We start from the raw sequence: 14,861 nt of genomic DNA, 5'->3' as shown, positions 1-14,861 counted from the left end.
AGGCCCAATGTCCAGAATATAGAAGGAACTCAAGACACGAAACCCCCAAAGAATCAATGACACGATTAGTAAATGTCAGAGAGCTAAATAGAGCTCCTCAGAGGAAGTAGAATGGCCAATACACACATGAAGAAATTGCTCAGCAATTTCCTGTCCATAAAGGAAATGCAAATCAAAACAGCACTGAGATCCCATCTCACACTAGCCAGAATGGCCATCATCAAGAACACTAACAGCCCGGAGGAAGTGGGAATAAGGAACCCTAATACATGGTCGGTAGAAATGCACATTACTGTAACCACTATGGAAACCAATATGGAGGTTCCCAAAAAAAGTTAAAAACAGGACTACTGTATGATCAGTGGTATCACTTGGGCGTTTAGCCAAAGAAATGTAATCGTGGGTGTATAACAGCAGTACCTGCATTCCTATGGTCCCTGAAGCAGTTTCCAACAGTCCAGATGCCCTACAGTCAACGAAGGAATGAAGAAAATGACACACACACACACACAGAGGAATTCTACACAGCCATCAGAAAGAATGAAACTGTGTCGTTTGCAGAAAAATCGATGAAGTAGGCCAGGCTCAGAAGGAAAAAGAGTGCATGTTTTCTGTCATTTGTGGATGTATATGAACACATACAGGGTCATACACATACATGTACAGACAATCAAACTGACACTACGGACTACACAGGAGTGAGGCTCCATGGTAAACGACTTGCAGGATGTTTAACAGAAAGAAGATCGGGAAGCTGAAACGTGTTAACTTGGGAGTGGGGTCAGACAAGTGGAGAGGAGGAAGATGAGTGAACACAGTCGTGATCGGCAGTGAAAACAGACCTAGGCAATCTGATGAGACGGTGTGGAGAGGGGCTGTCAGGAGGAGGCTGCACTGGGGCAGAGCAGACATGTGAACTGGGGCAGAGCAGACATGTGAACTGGGAGCAGAGCAGACATGTGAACTGGGGCAGAGCAGACATGTGAACTGGGGCAGAGCAGACATGTGAACTGGAGCAGGGCAGACATGTGAACTGGAGGCAGAGCAGACATGTGAACTGGAGCAGGGCAGACATGTGAACTGGAGCAGAGCAGACATGTGAACTGGGGCAGAGCAGACATGTGAACTGGGGAAGAGCAGACATGTGAACTGGGAGCAGAGCAGACATGTGAACTGGAGCAGGGGAGACATGTGAACTGGAGCAGGGCAGACATGTGAACTGGAGCAGAGCAGACATGTGAACTGGGGCAGAGCAGACATGTGAACTGGGGCAGAGCAGACATGTGAACTGGGGACAGGGCAGACATGTGAACTGGGGACAGGGCAGACATGTGAACTGGGACAGAGCAGACATGTGAACTGGGGCAGAGCAGACATATGAAATGGGGCAGGGCAGACATGTGAACTGGGGCAGGGCAGACATGTGAACTGGGGCAGAGCAGACATGTGAACTGGAGCAGAGCAGACATGTGAACTGGGGCAGAGCAGACATGTGAACTGGGGGCAGGGCAGACATGTGTACTGGAGCAGGGCAGACATGTGAACTGGGGCAGAGCAGACATGTGAACTGGGGCAGGGCAGACATGTGAACTGGGGACAGAGCAGACATGTGAACTGGGGCAGAGCAGACATGTGAACTGGGGCAGGGCAGACATGTGAACTGGGGCAGAGCAGACATGGGAATTGGAGCAGAGCAGACATGTGAACTGGGGCAGAGCAGACATGTGAACTGGGACAGAGCAGACATGTGAACTGGAGCAGGGCAGACATGTGAACTGGGGACAGAGCAGACATGTGAACTGGAGCAGGGCAGACATGTGAACTGGGGCAGAGCAGACATGTGAACTGGGGCAGAGCAGACATGTGAACTGGAGCAGGGCAGACATGTGAACTGGGGACAGAGCAGACATGTGAACTGGAGCAGGGCAGACATGTGAACTGGGGCAGAGCAGACATGTGAACTGGGGCAGGGCAGACATGTGAACTGGGGCAGAGCAGACATGTGAACTGGGGGCAGAGCAGACATGTGAACTGGGGCAGGGCAGACATGTGAACTGGGGCAGAGCAGACATGTGAACTGGGGCAGAGCAGACATGTGAACTGGGGCAGAGCAGACATGTGAACTGGGGCAGAGCAGACAGGGGAACTGGGGCAGGGCAGACATGTGAACTGGGGCAGAGCAGACATGTGAACTGGAGCAGGGCAGACATGTGAACTGGGGACAGAGCAGACATGTGAACTGGGGCAGGGCAGACATGTGAACTGGGGCAGAGCAGACATGTGAACTGGAGCAAAGCAGACATGTGAACTGGGGCAGAGCAGACATGTGAACTGGGGCAGGGCAGACATGTGAACTGGGGCAGAGCAGACATGTGAACTGGGGCAGAGCAGACATGTGAACTGGGGGCAGAGCAGACATGTGAACTGGAGCAGAGCAGACATGTGAACTGGGGCAGAGCAGACATGTGAACTGGGACAGAGCAGACATGTGAACTGGGGCAGGGGAGACATGTGAACTGGGGCAGGGCAGACATGGGAACTAGGGACAGGTCAGACAGGGGAACTGGGGACAGGGCAGACATGTGAACTGGGGCAGAGCAGACATGTGAACTGGGGCAGAGCAGACATGTGAACTGGGGCAGAGCAGACATGTGAACTGGGGCAGAGCAGACATGTGAACTGGGGCAGAGCAGACATGTGAACTGGGGCAGAGCAGACATGTGAACTGGGGCAGAGCAGACATGTGAACTGGGGCAGAGCAGACATGTGAACTGGAGCAGGGCAGACATGTGAACTGGGGCAGAGCAGACATGTGAACTGGGGCAGAGCAGACATGTGAACTGGGGCAGAGCAGACATGTGAACTGGAGCAGGGCAGACATGTGAACTGGAGCAGGGCAGACATGTGAACTGGGGCAGAGCAGACATGTGAACTGGGGCAGAGCAGACATGTGAACTGGGGCAGAGCAGACATGTGAACTGGGGCAGAGCAGACATGTGAACTGGGGCAGAGCAGACATGTGAACTGGAGCAGAGCAGACATGTGAACTGGGGCAGGGCAGACATGTGAACTGGAGCAGAGCAGACATGTGAACTGGGGCAGAGCAGACATGTGAACTGGAGCAGGGCAGACATGTGAACTGGAGCAGGGCAGACATGTGAACTGGAGCAGAGCAGACATGTGAACTGGGGCAGAGCAGACATGTGAACTGGGGCAGAGCAGACATGTGAACTGGAGCAGAGCAGACATGTGAACTGGGGCAGAGCAGACATGTGAACTGGGGACAGGGCAGACATGTGAACTGGGGACAGGGCAGACATGTGAACTGGGACAGAGCAGACATGTGAACTGGGGCAGAGCAGACATGTGAACTGGGGCAGGGCAGACATGTGAACTGGGGCAGGGCAGACATGTGAACTGGGGCAGAGCAGACATGTGAACTGGGGCAGGGCAGACATGTGAACTGGAGCAGGGCAGACATGTGAACTGGGGCAGAGCAGACATGTGAACTGGGGCAGAGCAGACATGTGAACTGGGGGCAGGGCAGACATGTGAACTGGGGCATAGCAGACATGTGAACTGGGACAGAGCAGACATGTGAACTGGGGCAGAGCAGACATGTGAACTGGAGCAGGGCAGACATGTGAACTGGGGCAGAGCAGACATGGGAACTGGAGCAGGGCAGACATGTGAACTGGGGCAGAGCAGACATGTGAACTGGGGCAGAGCAGACATGTGAACTGGAGCAGGGCAGACATGTGAACTGGGGCAGAGCAGACATGTGAACTGGGGCAGGGCAGACATGTGAACTGGGGACAGAGCAGACATGTGAACTGGGGCAGAGCAGACATGTGAACTGGGGCAGGGCAGACATGTGAACTGGGGCAGAGCAGACATGGGAACTGGAGCAGAGCAGACATGTGAACTGGGGCAGAGCAGACATGTGAACTGGGACAGAGCAGACATGTGAACTGGAGCAGGGCAGACATGTGAACTGGGGACAGAGCAGACATGTGAACTGGAGCAGGGCAGACATGTGAACTGGGGCAGAGCAGACATGTGAACTGGGGCAGAGCAGACATGTGAACTGGAGCAGGGCAGACATGTGAACTGGGGACAGAGCAGACATGTGAACTGGAGCAGGGCAGACATGTGAACTGGGGGCAGAGCAGACATGTGAACTGGGGCAGGGCAGACATGTGAACTGGAGCAGAGCAGACATGTGAACTGGGGCAGAGCAGACATGTGAACTGGGGCAGGGGAGACATGTGAACTGGGGCAGAGCAGACATGTGAACTGGAGCAGAGCAGACATGGGAACTGGGGCAGAGCAGACATGGGAACTGGGGCAGAGCAGACATGTGAACTGGGGCAGAGCAGACATGTGAACTGGGGCAGGGCAGACATGTGAACTGGGGCAGAGCAGACATGTGAACTGGGGCAGAGCAGACATGTGAACTGGGGCAGAGCAGACATGTGAACTGGGGCAGGGCAGACATGTGAACTGGGGCAGAGCAGACATGTGGACTGGGGCAGAGCAGACATGTGAACTGGGGGCAGAGCAGACATGTGAACTGGGGCAGAGCAGACATGTGAACTGGAGCAGAGCAGACATGTGAACTGGAGCAGAGCAGACATGTGAACTGGGGCAGAGCAGACATGTGAACTGGGGCAGAGCAGACATGTGAACTGGGGCAGGGGAGACATGTGAACTGGGGCAGGGCAGACATGGGAACTAGGGACAGGTCAGACAGGGGAACTGGGGACAGGGCAGACATGTGAACTGGGGCAGAGCAGACAAGTGAACTGGGGCAGAGCAGACATGTGAACTGGGGCAGGGGAGACATGTGAACTGGGGCAGGGCAGACAGGGGAACTGGGGACAGGGCAGACATGTGAACTGGAGCAGAGCAGACATGTGAACTGGGGCAGAGCAGACATGTGAACTGGGGCAGAGCAGACATGTGAACTGGGGCAGAGCAGACATGTGAACTGGGGCAGAGCAGACATGTGAACTGGGGCAGGGGAGACATGTGAACTGGGGCAGGGCAGACAGGGGAACTGGGGACAGGGCAGACAGGGGAACTGGGGACAGGGCAGACAGGGGAACTGAAACCTCCTGGTACAAGTATTAGAAAATAATAAATCTATAAAAATGCTAAAAGTACAATAATAAAAGCCTAAACCAAAGGGGGTCAGAATAAAGAAGCAAAGGTCAGAAAAGAAAAAGAAAGTTAGGAAGATGAAAAGAATAAAGGTATCACCAGGTGTCTGTGGCTCATGCCTGTAATCCTAGCTACTCAGGAGACTGAGATCTGAGGATCACAGTTCAAAGCCAGCCCAGGTGAGACTCTTTTTTTTTTGGGTCCAGTCGTGGGGCCTGAACTCTGGGCCTGGGTGCTGTCCCTCAGCTCTTCAGCTCAAGGCTAGCACTCTACCACTTGAGCCACAGCACCACTTCCAGCTTTTTTTTTTTTTTTTTGCTTATGTGGTGCTGAGGAATTGAACCCAGGGCCTCAGGCATGCAAGGCAAGCGCTCTACCACTAAGCCACCTTCCCAGCCCCCGGGTGAGACTCTTATCTCCAATAAACCACCAGAAGACCAGAAGTGGTGTTGTGGCTCAAATGGTAGAGCGCTCTCCTTGAGCTGAAGAGCTGAGGGACAGTGCCCAAACCCAGAGTTTAAGCCCCATGACCAACAAAAAAAAAAAAAAGAAGAAGGGTATTTTGTAGACATAAATCTGGTTATAACGTAGAGGAAAGTATAAATAAAAGAGAAATAAAAAATAGAAACAAGTGGTAAAGTACCTGCCTAGCAAACACGAGGCCCAAGTTCAAATCCTAAAATTGTCTAAATAAATACTTCAATAAAGTAAAAACAATATTGAAAATACAGTAAGAAGGAAAAAAAGTTTGTGGTGGTGGTTGTTGTTGTTGTTGTTGTTGTTGTTTGTGGAGCTTGAACTCTGGGCCTGGGCACTGTCCCTCAGGTCCTCAGCTCAAGAGTAATGCTCTAGCACTTGAGCCACAGCACCACTTCTGGTTTTCTGGTGGTTCACTGGAGATACGTACAAGGTTCAGATCTCAGCCTCCTGAGCAGCTAGGATGACAGGCATGAGCCACTGGCAACTGGCAAGTTGTATTGCTGCTGTTTTTTAAGACAAAGACTCAAAGAAGCTTCTTTCTGAGTCCTGTAACGCTAGATCCTCCAAGTGTGGGGTGGGGAAGCTAGGGACGCAGCAGGTTGTACCCGAGGCATTCCGAGGCTCCCAGGGTGTCCCCAAGTGCACACAGAGTGAGGAAAGCAAACAGAGCCAGCTCTGCGTGCAGAGGGAGCCCTGAGGGAGCCTGGCCCTCTAGCTGCAGTGTCTGTGCTTCGGCCCCGCCAGGCAGTGAACCACAGCAGGACCTAGGCTCACAGTTACCAGCTCTTCTTGACCGTGATCAGCCAAAGCTCTGCCAGGGATGCCAGTTCTCCCTCCCACGCACACATAACTCGGCCCTCCCATTAACAAGGCGGGCTCAGAGGGCCTGCCTCCCTCCAGCTCCTGAGAGCTGCTCCCCGTGCTAGCCCAGGCTGCGCTTACGAAGCCTCCACGCAAACGTGAGCAGCCTTCTTGGTAGATGGCTATTTGGGTCCATCTAGTGGAACCTGCAGCACATGGATGGAGGGCGGAGGAGGGAGCCCAGCCACACACACATCCCATCCCGGCTGGATGTTACAGAGTTACAAACAGCCTGGAATGCCTAACACGTGAGAATCCTGAGAATCGCGGTGCCTCGGGCCACGCCCCACAAGGACGCTGTGAGGAGACAGGCCTTGGCAGGAAGGATCCCCACCACAACTCTTCCCAGGTAAGGAAGGCTTCGCAGTCTGTAGAATTCTACGTAACTGGTCCTGACAAGAAGCGCGTGGGGAGGTGGCCTGTGTGCAGGAGCGGTTCTCAGGACACGCGGGTCTTGGAAAGGCAAAGTTTGACTAATTAGTGGTGCTCTTTCTCCCCTCTGCAGGCTGCAGAGCTGCTGGGTCACGTGTTGTCCACCAGCCTCATCTGCCCCAGGACCATTGCTTAGGATAGAGAGGGAATAAGTCTTTGGGACTCCTGTTAATGAATACCAGGCCTGGGCCCGGACACTAGGTGCTGGTGACACCCCACACACACACACCAAGAACCCCTGAATCAACCTCTTCCCATCAGGAGCAGAGCCTAAGGAAAGAGAAGGCACCATCTTGAATCCCACACCAGGGATTTAGCCATTAAAACATTAAACACCCAGTGGGAGAGAGTCCAGAAGAAGAAGCGCTGCTCTGCCCCAAACACACAGGCTGGGGCCCTGGACACACTGCCAGTCGGACCTCAGCACCAACGCCAAAGAGAGTCCCCTCAGTCCTGCCGTCCATGAGAAGACCAGGTGTGTGGGGGTCACCCTGCCAAGACCGGGGCCAGGATGTGACCCAGTGTGCTGTCTAAATCCAGCATGGTCTCCCCCCCCCCCCCCCCCGGCTAAACACAAGGCCCGAGGCCCTCGCAGGGGTCCCACGCTGTCTGCACGTGTCCTCTTGAGAACCAGCGTCCCACAACACGTATGGCTGCGGTCTGCCAGCACCCGGAGTGGCTTTTGTGAGCTCATCATGGTGAAAACAGCTTTTGAATTTCCCACAACATCTAACAGCTGAACTGCTAGGTTTAAAAAGCAGCCTAAAACGAACTGGTCTGTACATCACTCTTGCTCTTCATCTCTTCCCCCACCAAAAAAAAAAAAAAAGCTCTGCAAATAACAACCTAGAAACTGCATTCTTTTCCCAAAGGGAAAGAAAGAGCGTGCAGCCCTTCCTCACAAGGCTGAGCCACGTGCAGACAGTCCACGGGGAACTGGGCTGTCCGAGACAGACAGACAGACAGACAGACAGACAGAGACAGAGACAGAGAGAGTCAGGAGGAGGGAGGAGAAGGGGGCGGGGAGGGGAGGGCTGGTCAGGTGACAGAGGACTGCTCACAAGGACTGTACTCACTTTATATGTCGGGATATGCAGTGGTGCATTTTCCACCTGGAAGGCACATTAATGTCACAATGTACCACCGGCTTGATCTGAAAGAGAAAACATGAGCCTCAATTCAGTTCAAATTAGCAAACACCTGCTACCAGCAAGCCTCACCACAGGATGTAAGCTAAGGCAGGGTCCCGAGAGGTCTGCCAGGGCAGGACCTGGCAGGAACGGGGGGAGTGGGGGTGGGCGGGGTGTACGGGGCTGCAGCAGGTACAGGGTGATCTGCGGCTGAACATCAGGATGGAGAAGCTCAAGTGTGAGCGTGCAGGGTACCAGCGGCCAGGGGTGCTGAGGTTCCACAGTTACATCTGCGGCTAGGAAAATACCCAACAATCCATCCTATGAGCACTGATGCCCAAATTACATGGGAGCCAGGGCGCCCTGGGCAGCGGGCGTGACCCCATCTCCAGACCCCCAGCTCCCTCGGCCCTCCTGGCACAGCCGAAGAGGCTGGGCCAAGTCCTGTGGCCTTGTCACAGCTTCACCTCGGTCTACCGTCCGGGACACTCAGGAAGGGATTTCTGAGACCCTGCACTGGACGGCAAAGTCCCTGTCTCCCCGCACTGGAACATCAAGTTCACGGGAGCTGAGGTCCGTCCTGTGCGGCGCTGGCATTCCACCTCCAGTGCTCCCCGGGAAGCTACGCTGGACACGCTGGCGGCTCACCCTGCAGAGTCCTTCCTCAGCTCCGGCCCCACAGCCAGCGGCCGGCCCCGCCTGCTGTGTGCCTCTGCTCCTGCTCTTCTGCCATCCTGCGGCCTAGAGCAAACCTGCCACCATCCTCACCTAGATGATGGGGGGGGTTCCCCCGCCAGGGCCCCGCCCCTGCCACCTCCAGGATGCCACTGGCTTCCTGACAGCAGTGCTGGGTGGAGCGGAGTCCAGATGCGTGCGGAGGCCATCTGCACTGGGAAGCCCGGCCCCGTCTCCAGCCAGCCACGCTGGCCGCTGGCCGGTCCACACGCAGGCTCCGGGCCTGGGCTGCACAGGACCTCAGAGTCCCCTGCATTAACCACCCCCCCATTCTCGTCACCCTTGGAGACCCAGGGCCATCTCCAGAGATGCCTCAGACCCACCATCCCTGAGGCGCGTGCACAGCAGGGGGCACGCCTGTGCCCTGCCCTTGCACCCAGCACACCTGCCAGCACTCACACACAGCACTCTCCGAGGCAGCATCCGCTGCCAAGGCCGGTGGCCCCTCCTCCCCCCACACCGCTAACCCCTTCAGGCTGGGACCCCTGCCCGGCGCTCACCTCTCTGCCTCTCCCAGGGCTCAGAGCCTCTCAGAGCTGCTCCACACACAAGCTGCCAGCCCAGCACCGGTGCCTCGTCTGGCAGCACCTCCCTCCCACGGGAGACCCGGTGAGCCCACGCCTTCGCTGGCTTCCCAGACCTCCACCCAAGGCCTCACCCCCAGAAATCACATGGCTCCGCCCATCTCCAAGGCAAGCCTCCACACGGCTTGGGGTTTCTATTCAGCTTGATCTTGTAGAAGGTAGGGGCTGGGTGGCTAACGCCTGTCATCCTAGCTACTCAGGAGATCTGAGGATCACGGCTCACATCCAGCCCAGGCAGGAAATTCTGTGGGATTCTTATCTCTAATGAACCACCAGAACACCAGAATGGCACTGTGGCTCGAAGTGGTAGAGTGCTCACCTTGAACAAAAGAGTTCAGGGACAGCGCCCAGGCCCTGAGTTGAACCAAAAGAAAAAGAAAAAGGAAGGTTATCCTCCAGAGGGCAATGGCTTGTTCTGCTGAGTCCCCAGGCACCTGCCGTGCGACCAGAGCACGGCCAGAGCAGGAGACCCTGACCCCTGCACGGAGTTCCAGTGGACAGAGCAGGAGACCCCTGCACGGAGTTCCAGTGGACAGAGCAGGAGACCCCTGCACGGAGTTCCAGTGGACAGAGCAGGAGACCCCTGCACGGAGTTCCAGTGGACAGAGCAGGAGACCCCTGCACGGAGTTCCAGTGGACAGCAGAGAGGGAGAGGCGGCACAGCTCTGACACATTCCAGGAAAATCACAGCCAGACACACACGCATGCAAGCTTACCCGTGGTGTGCTGTGTGTAACATCGCACACACCTGCGCACCCGTTGTGGCAAACCCGACACCATGCATATCCACAACACGCATGCATTTACAGACCTAGTTTGACAACAAAAAGAAATTATCCTCTATAAAATTCTACTAAGACACGGCCACCCTAAGAATGGCTTTCTGCTTGACTGCACAGATTTATGGAAACAATGAGCTAATCGGCCTCTTGATGAGCTAATGACTCATTAACACTGATATCACCTGCCCTAATTAAATAACTCCCGCTATTCAATACCTGGTTCTTGGTTCTTTTTCCCCTGTATTCTACAAATCAAATGTGATTTTCTGTTACCGTCTGCTGGCGACAGGCTTTCTCACACTGTCAGAGCGAATGGCGCCACGGACTGTCACCACTCATTCTCTGAGCCAGGTTAGGAAACTCAACAGGAATAAGTGGAGAGGTCACCCAGGTGTGCCCCACACCCCCGCTCCCCTGTATGAAACTCCCAACAGTTCATCCCTGATTGCAGAAGCAGCCAGACCAGGCCAATTGGTTACATAATCCTGCCGAGAACACCAGCTCCACAGGATGGAAAGCCATCCACACACACGGATGCAGCCACACACATCACTTACACCTGGTGACAGTTCTCTAAGTAGAGGGCGCCACCTCCGCTCCATGGAGGAGGACAGGAACCGCAGGGGGGGCGACTCAGAGGAGATACCATCATACCGAGTGCTAGGCTTCACTTCTGTCATCCTTGCTACCTGGGAGGCTGAGATTTGGAGGATTGTGGTTCAAAGCCAGTCTGAGCAAAATATTAGCAAGATGTGACTCAACCAAATAAATAAAGCTGGGCATGGTGCTGTGTGTCTGTCATCTAAGCTACACAGGGAGTGTAAATAGAGGATCAGGGTCCAGACAGGTCCTGGCGAAAAGCAAGGCTCTATTAGGAAGAGTCACAAAAGTCAAAAGAACTGGAGGTATGGCTCCGTGGTGGAACATCTGCCCACTGAGCACAGGGGCCCCGAGATCAAACCCATGGTGACAAAGGGGAAGGTGGAGGCCACCAGGATGCCCCTGCTGTCCCCCCAGAGCACGTGCCCACTGCTTCACACAAACGTCACCTCAGCAGGACAGCCCACTAAAACCCACCTACTCTTGTTGCTTACACGGAAGGGGTATTTCTCTTTACAAGTTACATGGTGATCTTCTCGCTTAGAACAAGCTCAGTTAATGGAACCGTGGCAGCCCCATCCTGTAGACTCTTTAAATGCCTATCAAGTACAAACTTGTTGAATACGTTGAGAAAACCTTCAAAGTCAACATCCTAATTAGCTTCAGCATTATATCACTTAAAATAACTCTCCCTGATGACCATCTTTCTAAACCCCCCAAAGGCAAAATGAAAACGTCCATCCACGGCTGCACGGTGCCGGCCAGAAGGGCCGTCTCCTGTGCTGGTTTTGCCACTCGTATTGCTGTGCTGTCTGTGTGCTTCTTTGACAAGTGGGACAGTTTCACAGCGCGTGGCATTCCCTACCAAACGCTGCTTTGTAAGACGCCAGCTGTCCCATCACACACTTTTCGTTTTACCAATCATCTAACTCATCTTGTAATTTTAATTAGTTAGCAGTGAACACTTACTTCCTTCAACTTTTTCATCTTTGTAGGTTTTCTGGGAACTATATGAATATAACTGCAAGAGAAGAAAGGAGAAAATGTAATTAGATCTGGAGTTATCAATTGCCTTCTCCCCGCTACCCCCCCCCCCACAGTGGGAGGACAGTATTGGGGTTTGAACGCAGGGTCTCAAGATTTCTAAATAGATGCTCTACCATTTGGGCCATAATCCAGACCTGAGAAAGGCAAATATAGATGCAGACATCTGGGCCTGTGTAGAAATACATCATAGCAGTCCAGAGCCAGAATCAAGATGCAATGCTAGAATCCTCCCCAGCGTGCAATGCCCAGCGTGCACCAGCCACACCCAGCATGCACCAGCAATGCCCAGTATGCACCAGCCACACCCAGCATGTACCAGCAATGCCCAGTGTGCACCAGCCACACCCAGCATGCACCAGCAATTCCCAGTGTGCACCAGCCACACCCAGCATGCACCAGGCAATGCCTAGTGTGCACCAGCCACACCCAGCATACACCAGCCATGCCCAGCATGCACCAGGAATTCCCAGTGTGCACAAGCCACACCCAGCATGCACCAGCAATGTCCAGCGTGCACCAGAAATGCCCAGTATGCACTAGCAACTCCCAGTGTGTACCAGCAACGCCCAGCATGTACCAGCAATGGCCAGTGTGCACCAGCAATGCCCTGCAGGATGATGTCCTAACAGCAACACTGCCCTTGGGCTACAGAAACTGTCTCTAAAGAACATGGCTGATGGGCTGGGAAGGTGGCTCAGTAGTAGAGCACTTGCCTTGCATGCATGAGGCCCTGGGTTCAATTCCTCAGTACCACATAAGCTGAAAAAAGCCGGAAGTGGCACTGTGGCACTTCAGCTAGCCTTGAGCTGAAGAGCTCAGGGATAGCGCCCAGGCCCAGAGTTCAGGCCCCATGACAAAAAAAAAAAAAAAGAACATGGCTGTTGCCAGGTGCCGGTGGCTCACGCCTGTAATCCCAGATACTCAAGAGGCTGAGATCTGGGAATCGAAGTTCAAAGCCAGACTGGGTAGGCAAGTCCATGAGGCTTTATCTCCAATTAACCACCAGAAAAAAAAAAAAAACAGAATGGAGCTGTGGTCCAAAGTGATAGAGCTCTAGTCTTGAGCACAAAAGCTCAAGGTCAGCTCCCAGGCTCCAATTTCAAGTCCTACAACCCCAAAAAAAAAAAAAAAGAAAGAAAGAAAGAAAGAAGAAAAGAACACAGCTATCCCTCATCATATTGATAATGGCCTTAGAAATAAATTATCTCCTGGGTGCTGATGGCTCACACTTGTAATCCAGTTTAACTACTTAGGAGCTGAGATCTGAGAATTGTGGTTCAAAACCAGGAAACAGGAAAGGCTGTGAGTTCTTATCTCCAATTAACCATGAGGAAACCAGAAGTGCAGCTGTGGCTCAAAGTGATAGAGTCCTAGATTTGAACGAAAGAGCTCATGGACCGTGTCCAGGCCGAGTTCAAGCTCCACGGCCAACAAATTAAATATAAATAAATAAGTAAATAAATAATCTAAGACGATGTACTGCTGGCTTGTTTGTAATCCTAGCTACTCAGGAAGCTTAGATCTGTGGATTGTGGTTGGAAGCTAGCCTGAGCAGGAAAGTCCATGAGACTCATCTCCAATTAACCACCAAAAAGCTGTGCTCCTGTGCGTTTGAGACGCTCTGCCACCTGAGCAGCGCCGGCCTTCGCGCTGAGCTCGGCACGGGGCAGGGTCTGCGCTCACGTCCAGGTACAGCGCACACCTGTAAGCCCGGGGGGGGTCCACGGGGGGGGGGGGAGGGGGAGACTGACCCACGGCCGGCCCACGGGACAAGATCCGGAGGCTCTCCGCCAACTGGGCCTGGCCTGCCCTCCCCTCCCTCCCTCCCTCCCCACGCCCCTCCCTGTGCGGCCCCAGGAATCCCCCTCCCGCACCTATGGATGCGCTGGTCCCAGGGGCGGCGCCTGGCGCACAGACCCCAGCAGACAGAAAGCGCGAAGAGGACAGCAGGACAGGAAGACACCCCAGACCCATGCACCTGCCCTGGCCCGCCCAGTACCCAACCCGCACCCCCAAGCACCCCAAACCCCCTTCCGCACTCAGGCTTCTAGAAGCGCTTGCCAGCCCCACCCCCTGCTCCCGGCCCCGCCCCTCACTCCAGGTTCTTGCAACACTAGGGCCGGCCACGCCCCCGGATCCTGGCCTCCGCCCCTGGCTCCTGGCCCCGCCCCTGGCTCCCGGCCCCGCCCTGGCCCCGCCCCCTGCTCCCGGCCACGCCCTGGCCCGGCCCCGCCCTCTGGTCCAGGCCCGCCCTGTCCCCACCCCCTGCTCCCGGCCCCACCCCTCACTCACTCCAGCTTCTTGAAGTGCTTGCGGCCGGCCCCGCCCCCTGGTCCCAGCCCCGCCCCGGGTCCCGGCCCCGCCTCTCACTCGCTCCAGCTTCTTGAAGCGCTCGCGGCCGGCCCCGCCCCCTGGTCCCAGCCCCGCCCCCTGGTCCCAGCCCCGCCCCGGGTCCCGGCCCCGCCCCTCACTCACTCCAGCTTCTTGAAGCGCTCGCGGCCGGCCCCGCCCCCTGGTCCCAGCCCCGCCCCGGGTCCCGGCCCCGCCCCTCACTCACTCCAGCTTCTTGAAGCGCTCACGGCCGGCCCCGCCCCCTGGTCCCGGCCCCGCCCCCCGGGTCCCAGCCCCGCCCCGGGTCCCGGCCCCGCCCCTCACTCACTCTAGCTTCTTGAAGCGCTCGCGGCCGGCCCCGCCCCCTGGTCCCGGCCCCGCCCCCTGGTCCCGGCCCCGCCCCGGGTCCCGGCCCCGCCCCTCACTCACTCCAGCTTCTTGAAGCGCTCGCGGCCGGCCGCCACGTACTTGCCGCCGGCCTGCAGTGCGTCGAGCTCGCGCACCATGCGGCCCCGCGAGGGCGTGTAGAGCCGCCGCACCCCGAAGGGCACCTCCACCTGCTCCGTCAGCTGCTCCAGCAGCGCCTCGAAGTTGGCAACGCGGCGCCGCGAGAACACGAACTTGCGGCCCACGAAGAACTGGTCCCCGTTGCGGTACACCAGGATGGTCTTGGCCGGCGTGGTGTCCACCAGCGCGTAGGGCCCGCGCGTGCCCAT

General features: G+C 55.7%; 1 protein-coding gene across 1 annotated transcript in view; it reads right to left on the bottom strand.

Moving 5' to 3' along the window:
* Positions 1-14,861, bottom strand: part of Dcdc2c (doublecortin domain containing 2C) — a 45,576-nt gene extending 30,715 nt beyond the window's left edge. The window contains exons 1-3 of the mRNA XM_042680774.1: positions 14,575-14,861; positions 11,737-11,788; positions 8,013-8,089 (exon numbers count right to left, since the gene is read on the bottom strand). Coding sequence (XP_042536708.1) covers positions 8,013-8,089; positions 11,737-11,788; positions 14,575-14,861 — 416 coding nt within the window. The remainder of the gene's footprint in view (positions 1-8,012; positions 8,090-11,736; positions 11,789-14,574) is intronic.

The sequence above is a fragment of the Dipodomys spectabilis genome, unplaced genomic scaffold (assembly GCF_019054845.1).
Source record: "Dipodomys spectabilis isolate Male_0828 unplaced genomic scaffold, ASM1905484v1 ptg000066l, whole genome shotgun sequence".
Taxonomy (NCBI): domain Eukaryota; kingdom Metazoa; phylum Chordata; class Mammalia; order Rodentia; family Heteromyidae; genus Dipodomys; species Dipodomys spectabilis.
This window is presented reverse-complemented; position numbering and strand designations above follow the sequence as displayed.